We start from the raw sequence: 17118 nt of genomic DNA, 5'->3' as shown, positions 1-17118 counted from the left end.
CACTCATAACTAAATATAGTGTTTGTGGGGTGTCTTCTTTGAATGTCAAGTCAAGTCAAGTGGGTTTTATTGTCATTTCAACTACTACTAATTAATAATAATAATAAATAAATTAGGGTAGAGTGCAAATTATACAGTGTGCAATAAATATTGAGTCCAGTGATATAGTATAGTCACTAGTGCAAAATGCTTCCCCTATTACCCCTATTGGGGTAAATGGTTGGTGAATGAGAGAGAGAGAGAGTGTGCATGGAGTGCTCTGCAGTTGAGGAGTCTGATGGCTTGGGGGAAGAAGCTGTTGCAGAGTCTGGTCGTGTTGGACCGGATGCTGCGGTACCTTCTTCCTGATGGCAGGAGGGAGAACAGTCTGTGTGAATGGTGGGTGGAGTCATCCACAATGTAATGTCTCACTGTATTATTAAAACGGGAACTTGTAGATTTTCCAGGAATCCAGCCTCAACAGGTGAAGCGTTTTTCCAGAGTTCTAGTGAAATCTGGGAGTCCAGCTGTTCACATTACTGACAAAGTGAAAGCAGCCGTGTCAAAAACCTTCCTCAGTGAAAGTTGAGAGTTTTACGATAGCAAAAACGCAAAAAACGAGATTTTATGTAGGTTTCAACCTCTGATTTTAATAGCCAACATATAAAACTCTGAAGACAGGTGTAGATTAACTGCTCTATGGTAAACTAAAGAATGGCTGTATTGACATCATGACCTATGGCTCTCATCACCACCTGAGATAAGGTCACCTTCGCTTGTTGCTTGTGTAGGACATTTATTTACTTTGCTACTACATGTAATAGAGGACAGTGAAGATTCCCCTCATCAAGCCTTTTATTACGATTATATTTAATATATAAAAAGAAAACGAACTGCATCTCACACAAAAAAATAGATAGGGGTGAAATTTGAGTTGCAGCAAATCCGTTCCTAAAAGTACAACTGAATCGCCAGAGTAGTCCAGCAGAATTAGGTGCCGTCCCAACGAACAAAGGACCACTACTTCAAAGCTTGGTCATACTGCTACCCATCAGCAGCCAGGACCCCGAGAGAGCGCCATTGGCCCTGCTCTCTCCAGAATGGGTAGATTGCACTTTCTCCTCCCACCACATCAGTGCAATGCTAGCCGGTACTGGCACCTGCTGGCCAATGCATCAGACCCAGGTACACGGCTCTCTCTGAGGGGAAAGAAAGACCCTTGGATGTCTGGGGGTGTTACATCTACAGCAGAAATCGAGGCATTTGGCTTTCTGCTTTCTGTCGTCGGAGGGGCATGGGTCTTCACACTCCAAGGGTCTCGCGCATTGCATACAACAGATATACGGTGAAGAAAGCAGGTATAAAAAATTATACATATAAAATATATTTTTTAAAATATATAATTTATATATATCAAATAATTTATAAATATTAATTTTATTTTTTTCCCCCACTTTCTTCACAATTTAGATCATGGTGCGAAGAGAAAGCTGAGCCATGAATCAAAGATTTAGGATACAATCAACTGAAAGGAGTGCTCTCTGACAGGTGGCAAGGACAACAGACAACTGAGGTGGGTCTGGCATCTGATGGGGATACTCTCTAGTTACCTCCTATTGGAGATGTACCATGCACAACCAACTGAGAAGATCCAGAGGAAGACTCCAGACCCACTGGAAGGATTATACATATTCTTGCTGACCTGGGAGCACCTGTGGATGCCCATGGAGGAACTGGTGGAAGTGGCTGAGGACTGGGATTCCTGGCCTTCTAGCCTGCCCTTTAATGCCACCATGCATGACCCTGAACTGGACTAAGCAGGTAGAAAGAGGAAGTCACACCAGAGACAAATACAAAATTCAGACAACACCTTTTTCCACTCAAGTGAGTTTATTTACAGTATAAAAAATTTCACTTGACACTTTAAAGTCCAGGATGACCGACTACTGGATAATGATACCTAATGATATAAATCACTAATCATTTACATACATCATGAATTCACTCTATTTAAAATGACAAACTTTCCGAATTGGTATCAAAACATGGATTTGGGCAAAAAGGTTTCTGAACACAAAAACAATACACTTCTGGGGACATTTGACACCATGTCCAGGTCTCTCAGGCATAGTATTTACGAGTGAGAGTGAGGAGACTGAAGCAGACAAAGAACAAATCATTGCTTTAGGTTGACAGACTGTGGAACAAAAAAATAAAAAATAACCAGTATAGGTAGGTGAGGGGACGTACATACTGAGTGACGTCTGACTAACTAGCTCTGTAACTGAGCTCACCACTTCCTTCCCTTTTGTAAGGCAAATACATGAGACAAGGGAGGAAAGGACAATGAAACTATGAGTTAACCCGGTTCAGTCAATCTAAATCAGCACAGGGGTGAGAAAGAGGGTAAGAACAGTAAATTCTCAAGTTATTAAAGAAGATACATAGCCAAGATGCCAAAGAAATCACAATATTCCTCATTCAACGCAATGTTCATTCAGTTATATTGCCTCAGTCGCTCACTTCCATGTCTTGTTCTTCATGATGGTCATCACCGTTTTGCTTGGACTGCTTGGGGCTGCGCTTGCCCTCACCGTCCTCCGCGTAGCGTGTAGGGGAGGAGCCGGAATCCTCCGAATCCTTCATCTCCCGCTCCTTCTCGCTGTCATAGCCCTGTTCTTCCTCATCATAGTCTCGAGTGACCTGCCAACAGTGTGTGGAAGTTAGTAAGGAGAGTTTTTTTCCACAGTGCTAGTCTACTAAGAATTAAGCAGACTGTATTAACTAGCACTCACCTATAAATATCTACAATAAATAAATACAATAAAAAAGTGCAATGTCGACCCTAATCCTCAATCACCTTGACCTGCTGTTTCCATCAACATTTCCCACTGCACTATTTTTGGCTTATTGACTAAAAGTATTTGATGTGTGCATCCCTAATTTTAAGCAGGTCAAATTTCATATCACTGGTTATCCATGATGTTTCATATGCAGATACTGTTAATTTTAAGTTTTATCCATGGGAATGATGAGAAATCGTTCACTGGCATTTAGAGAAGCTTGATTCGTTTACCAACTTCCCATTTATTAAGGCAGCAGAATTTCCTGGACACGTCTCTCTGTAAGAGCTACAAAATGTGGCTGTATTCTATTTCACAGCACTTTTGCCAGACAGAGCGAGACCAATGAATGCCTCTTCATTAGCTCACAGCACATATATCCTACACCAGGGGTGGGCAAAAACTACCCTACAAAACTAACCATTTAACAGGAGAGTTAAATCAGGTTTTTGAGGAAAAAAGGCCTAAACCCAGCCCTAAAGGACCAGAACTGCCCACCTCTACCCTCCACTAATGACTTCTAATGGTGGGTTAACTGCTGAGCGACGGGTCATAAACCAGTGTAAGGGTTACTATCCCAACTTTCTAAAGTGTCACATTGTGGTAAATGTTGTGAAAGGAAACTATTCGTTGTGACACGCAGGCTATTTCTGATAATACCTTCACATCTCGTTTTTCACTGTCGGACGTCCGCTCCCTTTCTCTCTCCCTCTCCCTCTCCTTGTCTTTGCTCTTTTTCTTCTTGCTGGAGGAGCGTTCCGTTTCATCACGGCTGCGTTCTCTCTCGGATCTCTTTTCCCTGTCGCGCTCTCTGTCCTTTTCTCTCTCGCGGTCCCTCTTTTTCTCCTTCTTGTGTCTATAAAAGAATCAATGTTTAGAACATCCAGGCAAAACAAGTACCATCTGCAGTTACCTTAGCTTATACACATACACACACACACTTTTGAGGTGTGTGCGCGCAAGTATGAAACTCTACAAAAATATTTAAACCAGTTTAAAACAAACTTTATAATCTGCTCACCTTCTTGGTGAAGGAGACCTGGATACTCTTCTTTTAGGAGACCTTCGTGGAGAACGGCTAAGACTCCTTCTGCGCCGGCTGCAATGCAAGTAGAAAAAAAAAATAAAATGAATAAGCCTGAAACTGTGAAATTGCATGGACTGGTCTTCTCAAAAAGGAAGCTGACAATGACAACAAATGACACCGCTTTAAAATAAATGCACTGGGAATATAATGATATCTACTTAAGATAGTGACAGGGTGTTGCTGGTACTCGTCACTTTTTCGCCGGGGGGGGGGGGGGACGACAACTTGTCCTACAACTTTGTATTACCCTACAATTTTAATATGTAGTTTCCAAGACCGCTACAGCTACACGCTGTAGCCGCTACCAGACACTTAATTGTCTGGTTGTTCATTTTGCATCGTTTTTGTCTCATGTTTGATGAGACACAGTAAATAAATATTATCAAGTGACCTGGGTTATATGTTAGGACATCTGACAAAGTAGAGCTTTGAGGCCAATTTGAATGTCAAGTTCCAACTCCAAAACTTTTCTAAAGTGTGCAAACCCTACAGTCAATACTCCCTTTTCCTGCAGCCAAGCTTAGCACTGACTGCAGAGAAAAGCAGAGTTAAAAGCATGTTAACAACAAGTAACAAAAGATATGCTCTTGATGCTAGTGATCTAAACATTAAAGACCATACTGCCTAAAAGGAACTCAAAACAAACTGAGGAAAAGTTTAGTTCTCTTAGTTGAAAGAGTGAGCAATTTAAAACCTGATCATTTCAACACAAGCAATTTCCTGCCCATGTCAAAACCAATAAATGCATTTACACAAAAGAAAAAAAGTGAATGGGTGGCACGAATGGATAGATGGGTCTGGGATGTGTAGGGTACTAAAACTAATCATGTGCCTTTTTGTCAGAGCATGGGGAAGATGGCTGAGGTAAAAACATTTACCGGCTTGTGCTTCTGGATCTCCTGGCGGTGCTGTAGCTCTTTGGAGGAGTTTTAGAGCGCTTCTTGTCCTTTTCCTCCTTCTTTCGATCCCTGAGAAGGAAAAAGAAGCAGCTTAATGAAAGCCCTGTTTTCACTGTACCTGGCCTCCCTTTCCATGCAAGCATGGTTAAATGGTGCCCTAATGGTTAACGTTCACTGAAACACTGCATCATGCTACATCTTGACAGAAAAGGTTGGGCCATAGCCTACGCAAAAAAAGTTTGTAAGCCAATCAGACTAATGAAACTACACATATGCTTTGCTTTATGCCGTCACAGCCTGGTGCAAACATGAAGTGCATGACTGCATGCATAGGGAAGTGAATTTTTCTGTCAGGCTATTTAAATGGTGTCTTTCACACATGCAAAACCCCTTTTGATGCATCTTCTTTGATCTTATCATACATTTAACTACACCCGGTTCACTCCATTTGACTGGCAAGTTATCCAGCAACTCATTTCTTTCTTCTAATGTGGTGTAGAACTAGAAAAGGTCAGTTTTAGTTTGGCTAATAAAACTAGTCTTAATTTTAAATCTAAAGAAATTAATTATAAAATGGAGAATAACTCAAAGAAACCACGTCTATTAAGCAGACCTACAGATTACTCCTTATACCCTTAGTAAAAGCTAACAGGATAACATGCATAGCAATTAAACACTTAAACACCACAACAGTTTGGTCATTTTAAGTCTTCTATAATTAGGCCTTCACAGCTGGGCACAAGTTAGCCAAGAGTCACCAACCTGGATTTGCTGGCGGAGCGTCGGCCCCTGTCTCTGGAGCGGGATCTCCTCCTCCTGGGACTTCTGGAGCGTCTGCGGCTCCTGGAGCGAGAGCGCCTACGGGATCTGCTGCTGGACCTCCTACGGAACAAGCATGTCAAGGTCAGGAGTGCTGTTTAAAGTGCAAAAGTTACATCAGGAAACATCACTGACCAAAACACCTAGAAATGGTATTGAATTTGCGGAGTAGTTTAAGAAAGTTAGGAATAAGAGATCTAGTAGTTTCTCTGTTCATTTAACGAACACAGAACTACATAATGAAACGTTATTTTTAATCATGAGTGGTTACCTATGTCTGGAGCGAGAACGTGATCTCCTCCGTCTGGATCTAGACCTGGATCTAGAGCGGGAATGCTTGCGCTTGCTGTCTTTTTTATCTGCAATAAGACATTACAAATGTTAGTACAATTTCACAGTCTAGCAAATTGCAACTGCCCGTTACCATCACTCATTACACCTTGCTGTCTTGAACGCACATTATCAGTCCTTGCTCATTATTGGCTACGTAGCATCAAAACCTCATAGCAATCAAAACTTACACTGACAAAGAAAGCATGCAAAGAAGAGCCAACGTAATGTAACAGCAAGCACGGAAACAGCTTGAGCTGAACATCCTACTCACTTCCAGGCTCGATAGCAGCAGAGATCAGGGACTGAGCCTCTCGGACTCTCTTCATAGCCTCCTCAATCTCCTTGCTAGAAGCATCTGCCTTCAGGCCAATTCCTGCAGCCATGGGATTCATTCTGAAACAAACATGGAAAGGAGAATATGTTCATCTTAGACTCCCAAGCAGCTCTGCAGACATACACACACACACTGAAAAGTAGTATAACTGAGGTCAGCACCAACATTTTAGTATTAGCCAAGGCAACAGACAACCCAGTGAGAATATAGGCTTAAGTGACAAAAGGAAAGGCCGTAAATTAACTTGTGTGTATTAGTTGAACAAGAGCTGTTGCTTACTTGGGATCCACTGATGACATTAACTTCAGCAGCTGCTCAGCAGAAAGAGCCTGCAAAAGACAAAACCACCAATCACCACATGACAAACATACTACAACAAAACCAATTACGAGTTAAGGCCAATTTCTGCTTCTATGTAAAATCTACGTTGTAAGCACAGCATAGCTAGGTATAGCCTAGCTGTGCACCCTTTGCTGCATACCCTCGCAGCTCCCTTTAAACGTAACTATGCCACAGTGGCTTGGACTGCAACAGCGACTGGTTCGATTGGTAGCAGCAGCTGAACTAGCATTTTTAGACTTGGCGTTGATCACAAGTCTTGACCACTCACCTGGGGATTCATGCCAGCTCCTGGTAACATGGCAGGACCACCAAGGGCAGCCATAGGAACACCTCCCATCTGAAAAGCAAGGAAACTTTTTAAATGCCATAAAACTATGACAAACTTTGCATACTGCCCATCTTATTTCTAAGACCATGACAAACTATAACTGTATCCCATTACATTGCCTGCCACCCCCCACCCCCCATTTCCTGTCTTAAAACAGGTTAATTTAACTGAAAAACATAAGAAAAAAAAAAAAAAAAAAACATTACAGTTCAACATTAAACTGTAACAAAACAAAACCAAATGAGCCTTACCGAAGCTAAAGGGTTGGGTGTCGGTAGCAGCCCTCCTCCCGGAAGAAGCCCAGCGACAGCATTGGCAGGCGCCAGCAGCGACAAAGCCTTCGACTCATCCGGAATCACACCTTTAAGATTAAAAGAGCAGGAATTAGACTGAGAAATATAATCCAGAATAGGCTCAAGAAGGGGAAACATTGAAGGACATTCAGATCCTCAAGCAATAAACATACTTGCCCCCCAAAGTCATTACCACCTGCGTCTCTTTTCTCTTATTAGGTATCTTTTGATCAAAAAACGTTGTCCAAGTCACTTATCACTGTGAGAAGCTAAGATGGGGAAATGTCATAAAAAAAATAAAAAAAACACTACTGCAGTTGGTACTGCCAAGATGTGATCACCTGGACGTGTGTTATTTAAGTCATGAACCAAACGTGAGCGAGCACAGTGGCTTCTCCGGAAGGGGGGGGGGGATGTGCTTTCAACTTTTCATTTAGACGTTTTATGAACAAGCGACTCACGTTGGCAGCTTCGCTAAAAGCACACAGAGAAAGATCGAGATACACAACACAAATACTTTGAGAGATTGTGGAGAACAGTAACACGCTTCAGATTTACAGTGAATATATTAAAAATCTGACATAGCATGTATAAATACATGGTTTTTCCTCACACGCTGTTAAAATCTGGGCTTTTGCTGGGGACTGTCCTTACCTGATGACCCACAGGAACAATATCCTCAATTCAGCACATCTAACCAATGCTGAACATGTGTTCTTACATACGAACACGATCATACAAGCTAACATAAGACGGTCCTCATACTTCAGTCCCAACAAAAGCCCTTTAAACATACTCTGTATTGTGTTTTCTGTGGGAGGGGGAACTTCACAAGTCCACCAACATCCTAAATTATACTCATTACACATGGTTGCGTTAGCAGAAAAACAAATCTTGACAGAGAGAACACATTAGAACGCATTTCAAACAAGGAACACGAGAAAGAAGGCTGCAGGAGACAAAACTGTAGGGCTGTATTGTCGGCTGGGCCTGGTAAACAGGACTGGCAGAGCCAGGGAAAAAGAACTGTAAAACACAACAACAAAACAAGAGACCACTGTTAAAGAGAGGACATTACACCTGTCTCTTACATCATGTGGATTCCACTCAGCAATCACAAACCACAAACAAAGGTTAACCCCCTGTGATTAGTCTAGCTTTCCTGAGGCGCTCCTTTTTGTAAGTTAGTTAATGCTGGGAATCCAATCCCACCCTCTTACATTTAAGAGCAGATTTACTCACATCAAAATGGAAAATATTGTTTCATACGTGCATTTCTGGATCAGTCCATATGGTGACACCTCCTCTGAGCATTACAGTAAAATGTGGAGATTGACGAACAAAAAACAAACAAAAAAAAAAAAAGCAAAAGGTTGGCAGAGATCTACAATGCTTATGTGGGTAACTATGCATAGTGGCATGTTGGCAAACTATGCACATTGTTAACATATAGAACACCTATTGAGAGACAGGAGAGAGAAAGAGAGAGTAGAGAAAGAGAGAGGAAGAAAGATGGGGAAGGGGGACAAAAGGCGTGGCGGCTGGCGTTTTGTAATTGCCTACAGTCGCCTGTTGGCAGGGAGAGGACCACTTTCAGCCTTCAGGGAGGGGGCTCTGCGTTTGCCTTCTCCACTACAAAAACCACACACAAACAAACAAGAGAACATTTTAATAGGAGACAGTCTAACATGGGGAAGAACTGGTGGGAAAGAAAAATATATATATATATTAAAGATCAAGTTTGTGAAAATGAAGCGTTCATCTTTTGCCTCCCGCACCATGTGCCTCAGTCTACGATACTTAATAAAGACCCTGACTAAGCCTGTGAGGGTGCTCTCATCAACCTTACTCACAGTCTAGTCTCTCCTCGGCAGGTGGGCTTGATCTTCAGAGTGTGAAATTCTACTGGCAAAGAATGAGCATTTAAAGATGCCACAGAAGCACGTACAAAAGTAAGGATGCAATGTAGTCCTGTTTAAATGGAGGTGTGTGTTTGTGTGTGGGGTGGGGGGGTGGGGGTATCTTGGTTTGAAAACAGTGAGCAATAATGGCCTGCACACTGAAGGGTGCTTCACAAACCACCGCTCTGAACAGGTCACACTTTTCTTCATGGGTCCAAAACTGTGATTATAAAATCTTAATCAGGAAGTTTCCAGTTATTAGAGAATTACTAAATGCTATATTTGGAATATTAAAATCAGCTTGCTTTTTGCTTGGGAGTTTCTATTAAAAGCTCTCTCAGAGCTGGTACGAGAAGCTCTCTTTTTAGATCAAAGCTCTGCTTAGTGTGCTATTTTCCATTTTCCCACCAGCTAAGAGTTTGAAAAATTAAGTAGAGGAGCTGTGCAGGACGCTGGCCTTCCAAAAGTGGAGCTGCAGATCCCTGCTCCAAAGCTGAACCTCAAATGGACACGTAGGATGCACTAACTGCCATATAAAATGCCACAACTAGCAGCATTGTGAAGCCAAGCTGGCCTTGACTGACTTGATCGGAAGGTCAAGTGTCTTTTAGAGCACGAGTCAGTGTGCAAGCTTCTGTTCAGCACCTGTCCAGTGAAGGGTGCACTTGACTAAAGTGACTGCTCTGCTGCGAGCACCAGCTGCACCACAGTACATAGGGCGGTACAGGCGTGCTCTGCTATCTGCTCAGCGGTTCGGCTTTTCAGCAGCAAGAGCCACTGATTCGAAATCCGTGCAAGAGGAACTCACAGAGACTACATTGTGTTTAACAGGGAGATATTGGTGAGGTACCAACCTTCTGCAAAGGGCACAACTATAAGAGCTCTGTCCACAAACACTGTGTTGGTGAGGTGCTGGGCCACACCCACAGACTCCTGCTCCAGGAACCGCACGAAGCAAACCCGGGACGTCACCGGCATGGTTGAGTCACTGGAAACACAAACATTAGACTGGAATTTAGTTTCATTTCTGGCAGAAAAGCAAAGCACAAATGCACACAACATAAAATGAGGACAGTTAGAAGGCTAAATATAGCTATGAAAGGAAAATAATATTTTCGATTAAAGTTACATATAAACAGGGGTTAGCTTGTGCTATGCATTTCAACCTGTTTTTCGATTTGATTTAATTTCATCTTAACTTTTTTTTTTAATCTACAGCAGATGATAAGTTTATTTGGTCCATCAGCTCACTATAATTCAAAACAACTACTATTAATAATAATAATAAATAGAGTGGGAAGGGCCTTGCTCAGCTTGCCGAGTCCGGGTATCAAACCCACAACCTTGTCATCAATAGCCCGGAGTGCTATCCTATCCGCTGAGCCACCACTAAGCACCTCGAGCAGCTTATTTAATCGTTCACCAATCAATCATAATCAAGGTAAAGTGTTGAAATAGTTGTGATACTGATTTGAGGTCATATCGCCCAGTACTAACTAGGGATGCACCAATTCAATACTAGGATTGGCTATCGGTCCCGATACTATGAAACTTGGCCAGATCGCATATCTGATAATTCGTCTGACCCAAGTACCAAACCATTCACAGAACTCGATTCTCTGCATACAGGCATAATCTCCCTATCGACCTGCCATCAACGCTCCGCAAGTAACCCAGCTCATCTTTCATATAAAGAGAACCGAAACTCAATTCAGAACAAAAGTCCTGAGCCCATCACAACACCGTGCCGAGGTCCAGCACAGTTATTAATTTTACAACTGGGTTCATTTGTTTGACAAAGGTAGTAAAGTAAGGATTACATTAATCCCGATGCCTGAAGTCTCTCCCAGACGGTCAGATATATGGTTTATTAATTCAACAACGATACCTGATCGTCATCAGCCGATACGCAGCTGATCATGTCTCGTATCTGCATCCCCACCACCAACACCTTCAACAAGTAAACGTCTAACTGTCCGTCCTACCCAAGCAGTGCATCTCTAGTACATCTGTCCTGCCAGCCCCTTCCAGGGCTGTGGTGTGTGTGTGTGAGACCGTATCGGACGACAGAGTGAAACCCCGGCTATTTATTTGTGTGCTTTATGAAAGTCACACTTTGACCAGTCCAGATAATACACTGCACACTCTTCTTAACCACACCAGTGCAAACCGGAAAGCAACGCACCAACACTGAACACTGATTAAACACTGAATATGTCTTATTAAAATGCTGTGTATGTAGGCATGCTGGGCAATATGGAGGCACATCTCCAAGAAAATGACAGCCATTAGGTGTTCAGCTAAGCCACAGAATAAATAATGCTCATTATAAACGTTTAAAAGGTAAATAGGTAAAGGTGCACGTATTTGTCACTGTACAGTGTGAGAAACGTGTCCTCCGCATTTAACCCATCTGTGGTAGTGAACACACACACTCACACACACACACTAGTGAACTAGGGGCAGTGAGTACACACACACACACACACACCCAGAGCGGTGGGCAGCCAACTCCAGCGCCCGGGGAGCAGAGAGGGTGAAGGGCCTTGCTCAAGGGCCCAACAGTGGCAGCTTGCCGAGCCCGGGAATCGAACCCACAACCCTGTTATCGCTGAGCCACCACAGCCCAGGGGGTTCTCTCTTCGCTGGATAATTTTTATTTATATATATATATATATATATATGGCAGAATATATAATTATAACATGTGGCAGAATTGATCATTTATAATAATTCATTATTAGTATTTATGGTATATTGGTATCTGAAAGGAAAGTGGTATGGGTGCATCCCTACTCAACATCAACTCTAGCAATTTAAAATTTTCTTAAGGCGACACTTTTACAAACTATTACAGTCCAAAATCCAGAATATAATTAATTAATAAACACACATTTAGGCATAATAATAATAATAATAATAATAATAATAATTGATTGTTTTTTTCTTATTAGGGATTTTTTTTTAAATAATCTGAAATTAAGAACAAAAAAAAAAAACATCTAAAACAAATGAAATCCAGAGCCTGAACACAAATCACTCATTTTAAGTAAAACTGACCTCAAAACCAGACCTGAAAACCAGAGGGTCCATCATCACACCCTCAATCACTTAGCTAGCTCTCTAATCTCCCAAGTTACAACTAAACTACAATTAAATTACACCTTTATAATGGAAATAACTGCATATTTCAGCAGTAGCCCATCACAGAGCCGGAGCAGTAAATAAGGGGGGCTGCAGCAGCGGCTAGCTGGCATTGTGCTCCCAGCAGACCAGCAGCTGCTCCTTTCAACGGAGCCGAAACAACAGAGGGGCCAAAAATACAGGATTATATGAACCTCAGCTCGTGTTTCTAAGTCATATTGTGCGGATTAACACGTTTAAAGACGAAATAAAGACAGAAAACAGGGTTTTGTATGAAAGCTGGCTAGGCTAAGCTAGGCTAAGCTAAGCTAGGCTAGGCTAAGCTAAGCTAAGCTAAAAAGCGCGGCCTACTTTCAGCTTCGCAGCCTCCGACTATCCCCCCACCACCACCTCAGCCCCAAAACACAGCCCCCAGCGACCCAAACAGACCCCCAGCACCGCTCACACACACGAGCACTCGGCTCCCGGCTCTGCTTACTCTGGAGGGAAGAGCTTGAGCTCCTCGATGGTGCCGAGGAAGCCGAACAGGGTGCGCATCTGCTCGGACGTCGTGCTCGGAGACACGTTGGTCACCTGAACGACGTTCGTGCTGCAGTTCATCTTCTTCAGGCAGATTTCACAAACCCAGAGACTTTCGTGGGTCTCTCAACTCCGATAGCCACCGTCAAACAGCTGCCGAAGACCCGGAGAAGCGCTCTTCGTCTCTTTACTCTCGGAGGCACGGTCTTCTCCTCACAGCGTCCATCTACCGTGTATGGCGGAAAGCCCAAGGAGGCGCAGAGGCGAGCAGCGCTACAGGCTTTATAAAATAAAAGTCCCTAGTCATCGCCATGTACATAACAATTAAACTAATTAATTACTTAAAACATGATCAAATAATGATAATAAAATATATATATATTACTATTATTATTACGGTTGTTTAATTAACATCAAAATAATAAAGATAAAATAACAATATAACAACGTACATCAAATCTATTAGTTCTCTTTTTTTTAATAATTCATTCTAAACTTATATATTATATTATCATATTATATTATATATTATAAGTACTAAAGTATATATTATACTGTATGTATAAATACTAGATTTATTGAGCTGCTATTTTTGTTCTTCTGCTCAAGTTGTTTTTTTGGAAAGATACTTTTACTTCAGTTGTTATTTCACAAATGCAAAAAAATAAATAAATAATTAAATAAATAAATAAACTTTTACACACCTCATAAAATGACCGTGTCAAAAGTAAATATTCCCAACATTCATCATTGTGGCCAGTAAACAGAATAAATCATTTACAGGTACATCAGTGAGGTAGAGGGGCCATAAAAGCATAAAATATATAATAAATATTAATGGTAATTTTAAATATAATCTAGCAGAAATGTATTTGCATGAATGTACATTTATTTGTAAAATAATGTAAAAAAGCAACAGCAGCGATGATGATGATGATGATAATAATAATGATATATATAAAGATAAAATAACAATATAACAACGTACATCAAATCTATTAGTTCTCTTTAAAATATATATATATACTGTATGTATAAATACTAGATTTATTGAGCTGCTATTTTTGTTCTTCTGCTCAAGTTGTTTTTTTGGAAAGATACTTTTACTTCAGTTGTTATTTCACAAATGCAAAAAATAAATAAATAATTAAATAAATAAATAAACTTTTACACACCTCATAAAATGACCGTGTCAAAAGTAAATATTCCCAACATTCATCATTGTGGCCAGTAAATAGAATAAATCATTTACATCAAAATAGTAGTGACAAAATCTTTATAAATATTATAATAACAATAGTGTACTAACAGGTACATCAGTGAGGTAGAGGGGCCATAAAAGCATAAAATATATAATAAATATTAATGGTAATTTTAAATATAATCTAGCAGAAATGTATTTGCATGAATGTACATTTATTTGTAAAATAATGTAAAAAAGCAACAGCAGCGATGATGATGATGATGATAATAATAATAATAATAATAGGGGCAAACATTGGCATAGGAGGTTGTGGGTTTGATCTGTGTGGTTTTCCTCCTGGTGCTTCAGTTTCCTCCCTTGTCCCAACAACACATCCCATGCTAAATTGTCGCTATTTGTGAGTAAATGTGTGTGTGTGTGTGTGTGTGTGTGGTTCCCTATAATGGACTGGCGCCTTATCCAGGGGTTCTGCCTTGTGTCTGATGATTCTAGGTGGGCTCTGAACCCAGACCCTAACCAGGAAGAACTACAACCACCACCCCCACCACCACTACTACTACTTATAATATACTACTACTATAATAATAATAATAATAATAATAATCATAATAATAATAATCATAATAATATTTTTTCATGTGTAAGCAGGGAAGTTCAGCTCTTCCTGCTAGAAGTGCATTAACGACCATGTTGGGCTATGTCACTGCCAGAAAACAAACAGATCGTATAAATCTGTTGAGGAATGTCATACGAAAGCAAAGCCTTTCTTTTTTGTGAGCTGGAACAACAGCTGCCCTTATGTTCAGCAGTCCTCAGTTGAACTACCCCAGAAAAGTTACAAAACTAAGCCTAAAAATACCACTAACATCGGATTTGAAGGGAGAGCAATGGTTCCTGTACACGTTTTTCACTGGAGGTGTACTGGAGCTGGCATTCCTCAGGAAGAAAGAGTTTTTCATTGCGGTGCCAAGCTCACACATTTTGCAATATAAGCCATACTAGCTGAAACTAATCAGTGCCTCCAGTTGGCTTCGCTCACTCAGTAATGTAGTTCACCGACAATGATGGAATATTTACTGTTGACGAATTGAAATGACATAGTGTGGATTCGCCAAGGAAAGGTATCCATACTTCTGCATAACAGTGTCTCTTGAGTGCACTCTTAAAAATAAAGACTACAAAAAGTAATTTAAGCGACACCATAGTAGAACCACTTTTGGTGCTATAAAGAACCAAGTTTGTGTAACACGAGACTGAAAAATAGGTAAATCATAAGCGTGTGGATGGAACTCCTTAATATACACACAACATCCATCACGGCTTATCCGCTGCGTGTGCAGTGTTAGGCTGGTTGAGCTGTAAAGCTTGTATAAGGCTGTTGTTTTTTGTGCTTTGTTCTTTTCAGTGGGCCAAGGTGCCAGAAGCGTGTCCCTGCCTAAGGTCACTGCATCTGCAGGTTGGAATCACATGTGCTCCTCAGAAGTATGGGCTAAAGGATGTTTCCAGTGCTGATGGATGCTGCCTAGTGATCGTCTCTGTCATTAAAGACCTGCTGCAGAGACCAGTCCTAAAGGTGTCTATATTTTAAACACCTAATTAACATGATTAATACGACAGTTGTGGCCTGGTTTAGATACAGTCATTGTGGACATTGATATTAATGTGGTAATATTAGGCTTTTTTTAATGATTTCTTCGAACTGCTCCTTTGGTGAAGCGGCAGAGCGTCTGTCTCGTGGCACGGCGGCCTGGGTTTGAGTCCTGAGTGGCTTTATGTCTAGGGGCAGCGGTGGCTCAGTGGTTAGAGCTCCGGGCTGTTGAAGACAGGGTTGTGGGTTCGATGCCCAGGCTCAGCAAGCTGCCACTGTTGGGTTCTTGAGCAAGGCCCTTCACCCTCTCTGCTACCAAGGTGCTGGAGTTGGCTGCCCAACGCTTTGAGTGTGTGTGCTCACTGCCCCTAGTTCACTAGTGTGTATGTGTGTGTGTTCACTACCACAGATGGGTCAAGTGCAGAGGACACAGTTTGCTGTACAGTGACAGATACTTGGACCTTTACCTTTTCTGGGGCAGAATGAGTGACAACATACATCTTTAATAGGAATCAAAACAAGAATCTGCTGAAGAAATCCACAAAGGCTCAACATTTCACATAGAGGGTACATAAAATATACATATAGCCATTAATAATTCAGTGGTGCTAAAAGTTCCAACATGCCTTTAAGGTACATACAGCGAAATGTGTCCTCCGCATTTTACCCATCTGTGGTAGTGAACTAGGGGCAGTGAGCACACACACACCCAGAGCAGTAGGCAGCCAACTCTAGCACCCGGGACACAGAGAGGGTGAAGGGCCTTGCTTAGGGGCCTAACACTGGCAGCTTGCCAAGCCTGGGTATCGAACCCACAACCCTGTCATCAATAGCCCGGAGCTCTAACCGCTGTGCCACCATTGCCCTGCAAAACAGTCTGTGGACCGCCAGCAGGCCTAAAGTGTTATGGTCTTCTTTTACCGGATAATAGCATCAACCAGTTTGTACAGAAGTCCCTGTAGTCACTGAGGAATACACCTTACTGTGTAATAAGCCACAGTGGAGTGTTAAGGGGCTAACCTGCCAAGACCAAGGCCTCTTAACTTCCTGTTAGTAGTAGTGATCTTGGCCTTGGTTGATTATATCTGGTAGCTTCTCAGCAAAGGCTTTGTTTAACAGCTATATTGGATTTACCCAAGTCAGGAACATCTCTTGGAGCAATTTCTGAACAGCTGCAGATTCCAAACAACTGTATGTAAGGAAAGGTTATTGGGAGGTGTAGCCACTTCTCCAAAGTCCCGAACTGTCAGCCGAACCTCAGCTGTGAGGAGATTGGTTTGAATGGTCAGGAACAACCCTAGACCACCAAGCCACAGAGCATTTGACCATATCATATGTCTTCTCGAACTCTCACTCCTGGTCTTCATTTTGGTTTTTAGCATTCAGAAATGATGAATACATGTTTTTCTACAAATCTCTACAAGTCTTATTTTTAATCACCCAACAGTTGAGTGTTGCAGTTCTAAGGCAAGTAGGAGTAAGAATCTCTTTCCCATGGGCTCTGA

General features: G+C 41.6%; 1 protein-coding gene across 5 annotated transcripts; it reads right to left on the bottom strand.

Moving 5' to 3' along the window:
• Nucleotides 1-1850: 1850 nt before the first annotated feature.
• On the bottom strand, nt 1851-13069 carry LOC140561975 (uncharacterized). 5 transcript variants are annotated; one of them, XM_072687286.1, is made up of 12 exons: nt 12781-13069; nt 10013-10146; nt 7216-7325; nt 6905-6973; nt 6574-6623; nt 6232-6353; nt 5899-5986; nt 5571-5690; nt 4788-4877; nt 3844-3921; nt 3483-3678; nt 1851-2682 (listed from the first exon to the last, which is right to left on the bottom strand). In XM_072687286.1, the coding sequence occupies exons 1-12, from the start codon at nt 12900-12902 to the stop codon at nt 2491-2493; spliced, it is 1371 nt and encodes a 456-aa protein (XP_072543387.1). In that variant the 5' UTR covers nt 12903-13069; the 3' UTR covers nt 1851-2490. The 5 variants fall into 5 exon arrangements, with proteins under 5 accessions (XP_072543387.1, XP_072543389.1, XP_072543390.1 ...); XM_072687288.1 differs by lacking the exons at nt 10013-10146; nt 12781-13069 and adding exons at nt 7435-7480; nt 7599-8818; XM_072687289.1 differs by lacking the exons at nt 10013-10146; nt 12781-13069 and adding an exon at nt 7431-8818.
• Nucleotides 13070-17118: the final 4049 nt, after the last annotated feature.

This window comes from Salminus brasiliensis, chromosome 9, assembly GCF_030463535.1.
Source record: "Salminus brasiliensis chromosome 9, fSalBra1.hap2, whole genome shotgun sequence".
In the NCBI taxonomy this organism is placed as follows: Eukaryota; Metazoa; Chordata; class Actinopteri; order Characiformes; family Bryconidae; genus Salminus; species Salminus brasiliensis.
Note: the sequence above shows the minus strand (reverse complement) of the source record. Positions and strands in the feature narration are given on the sequence as shown.

Bases quoted from the DNA above. Each gene is read 5' to 3' on its own strand.
- LOC140561975 (XM_072687286.1), bottom strand. From the start codon at position 12,902: ATGAACTGCAGCACGAACGTCGTTCAGGTGACCAACGTGTCTCCGAGC. The intron at 6,624-6,904 runs GTGAGTGGTCAA...TGTCTTTTGCAG, and splicing joins GAGCTGGCATGAATCCCCAG to GCTCTTTCTGCTGAGCAGCT. The intron at 3,679-3,843 runs GTGAGCAGATTA...ATTCTTTTATAG, and splicing joins AGGTCTCCTTCACCAAGAAG to ACACAAGAAGGAGAAAAAGA.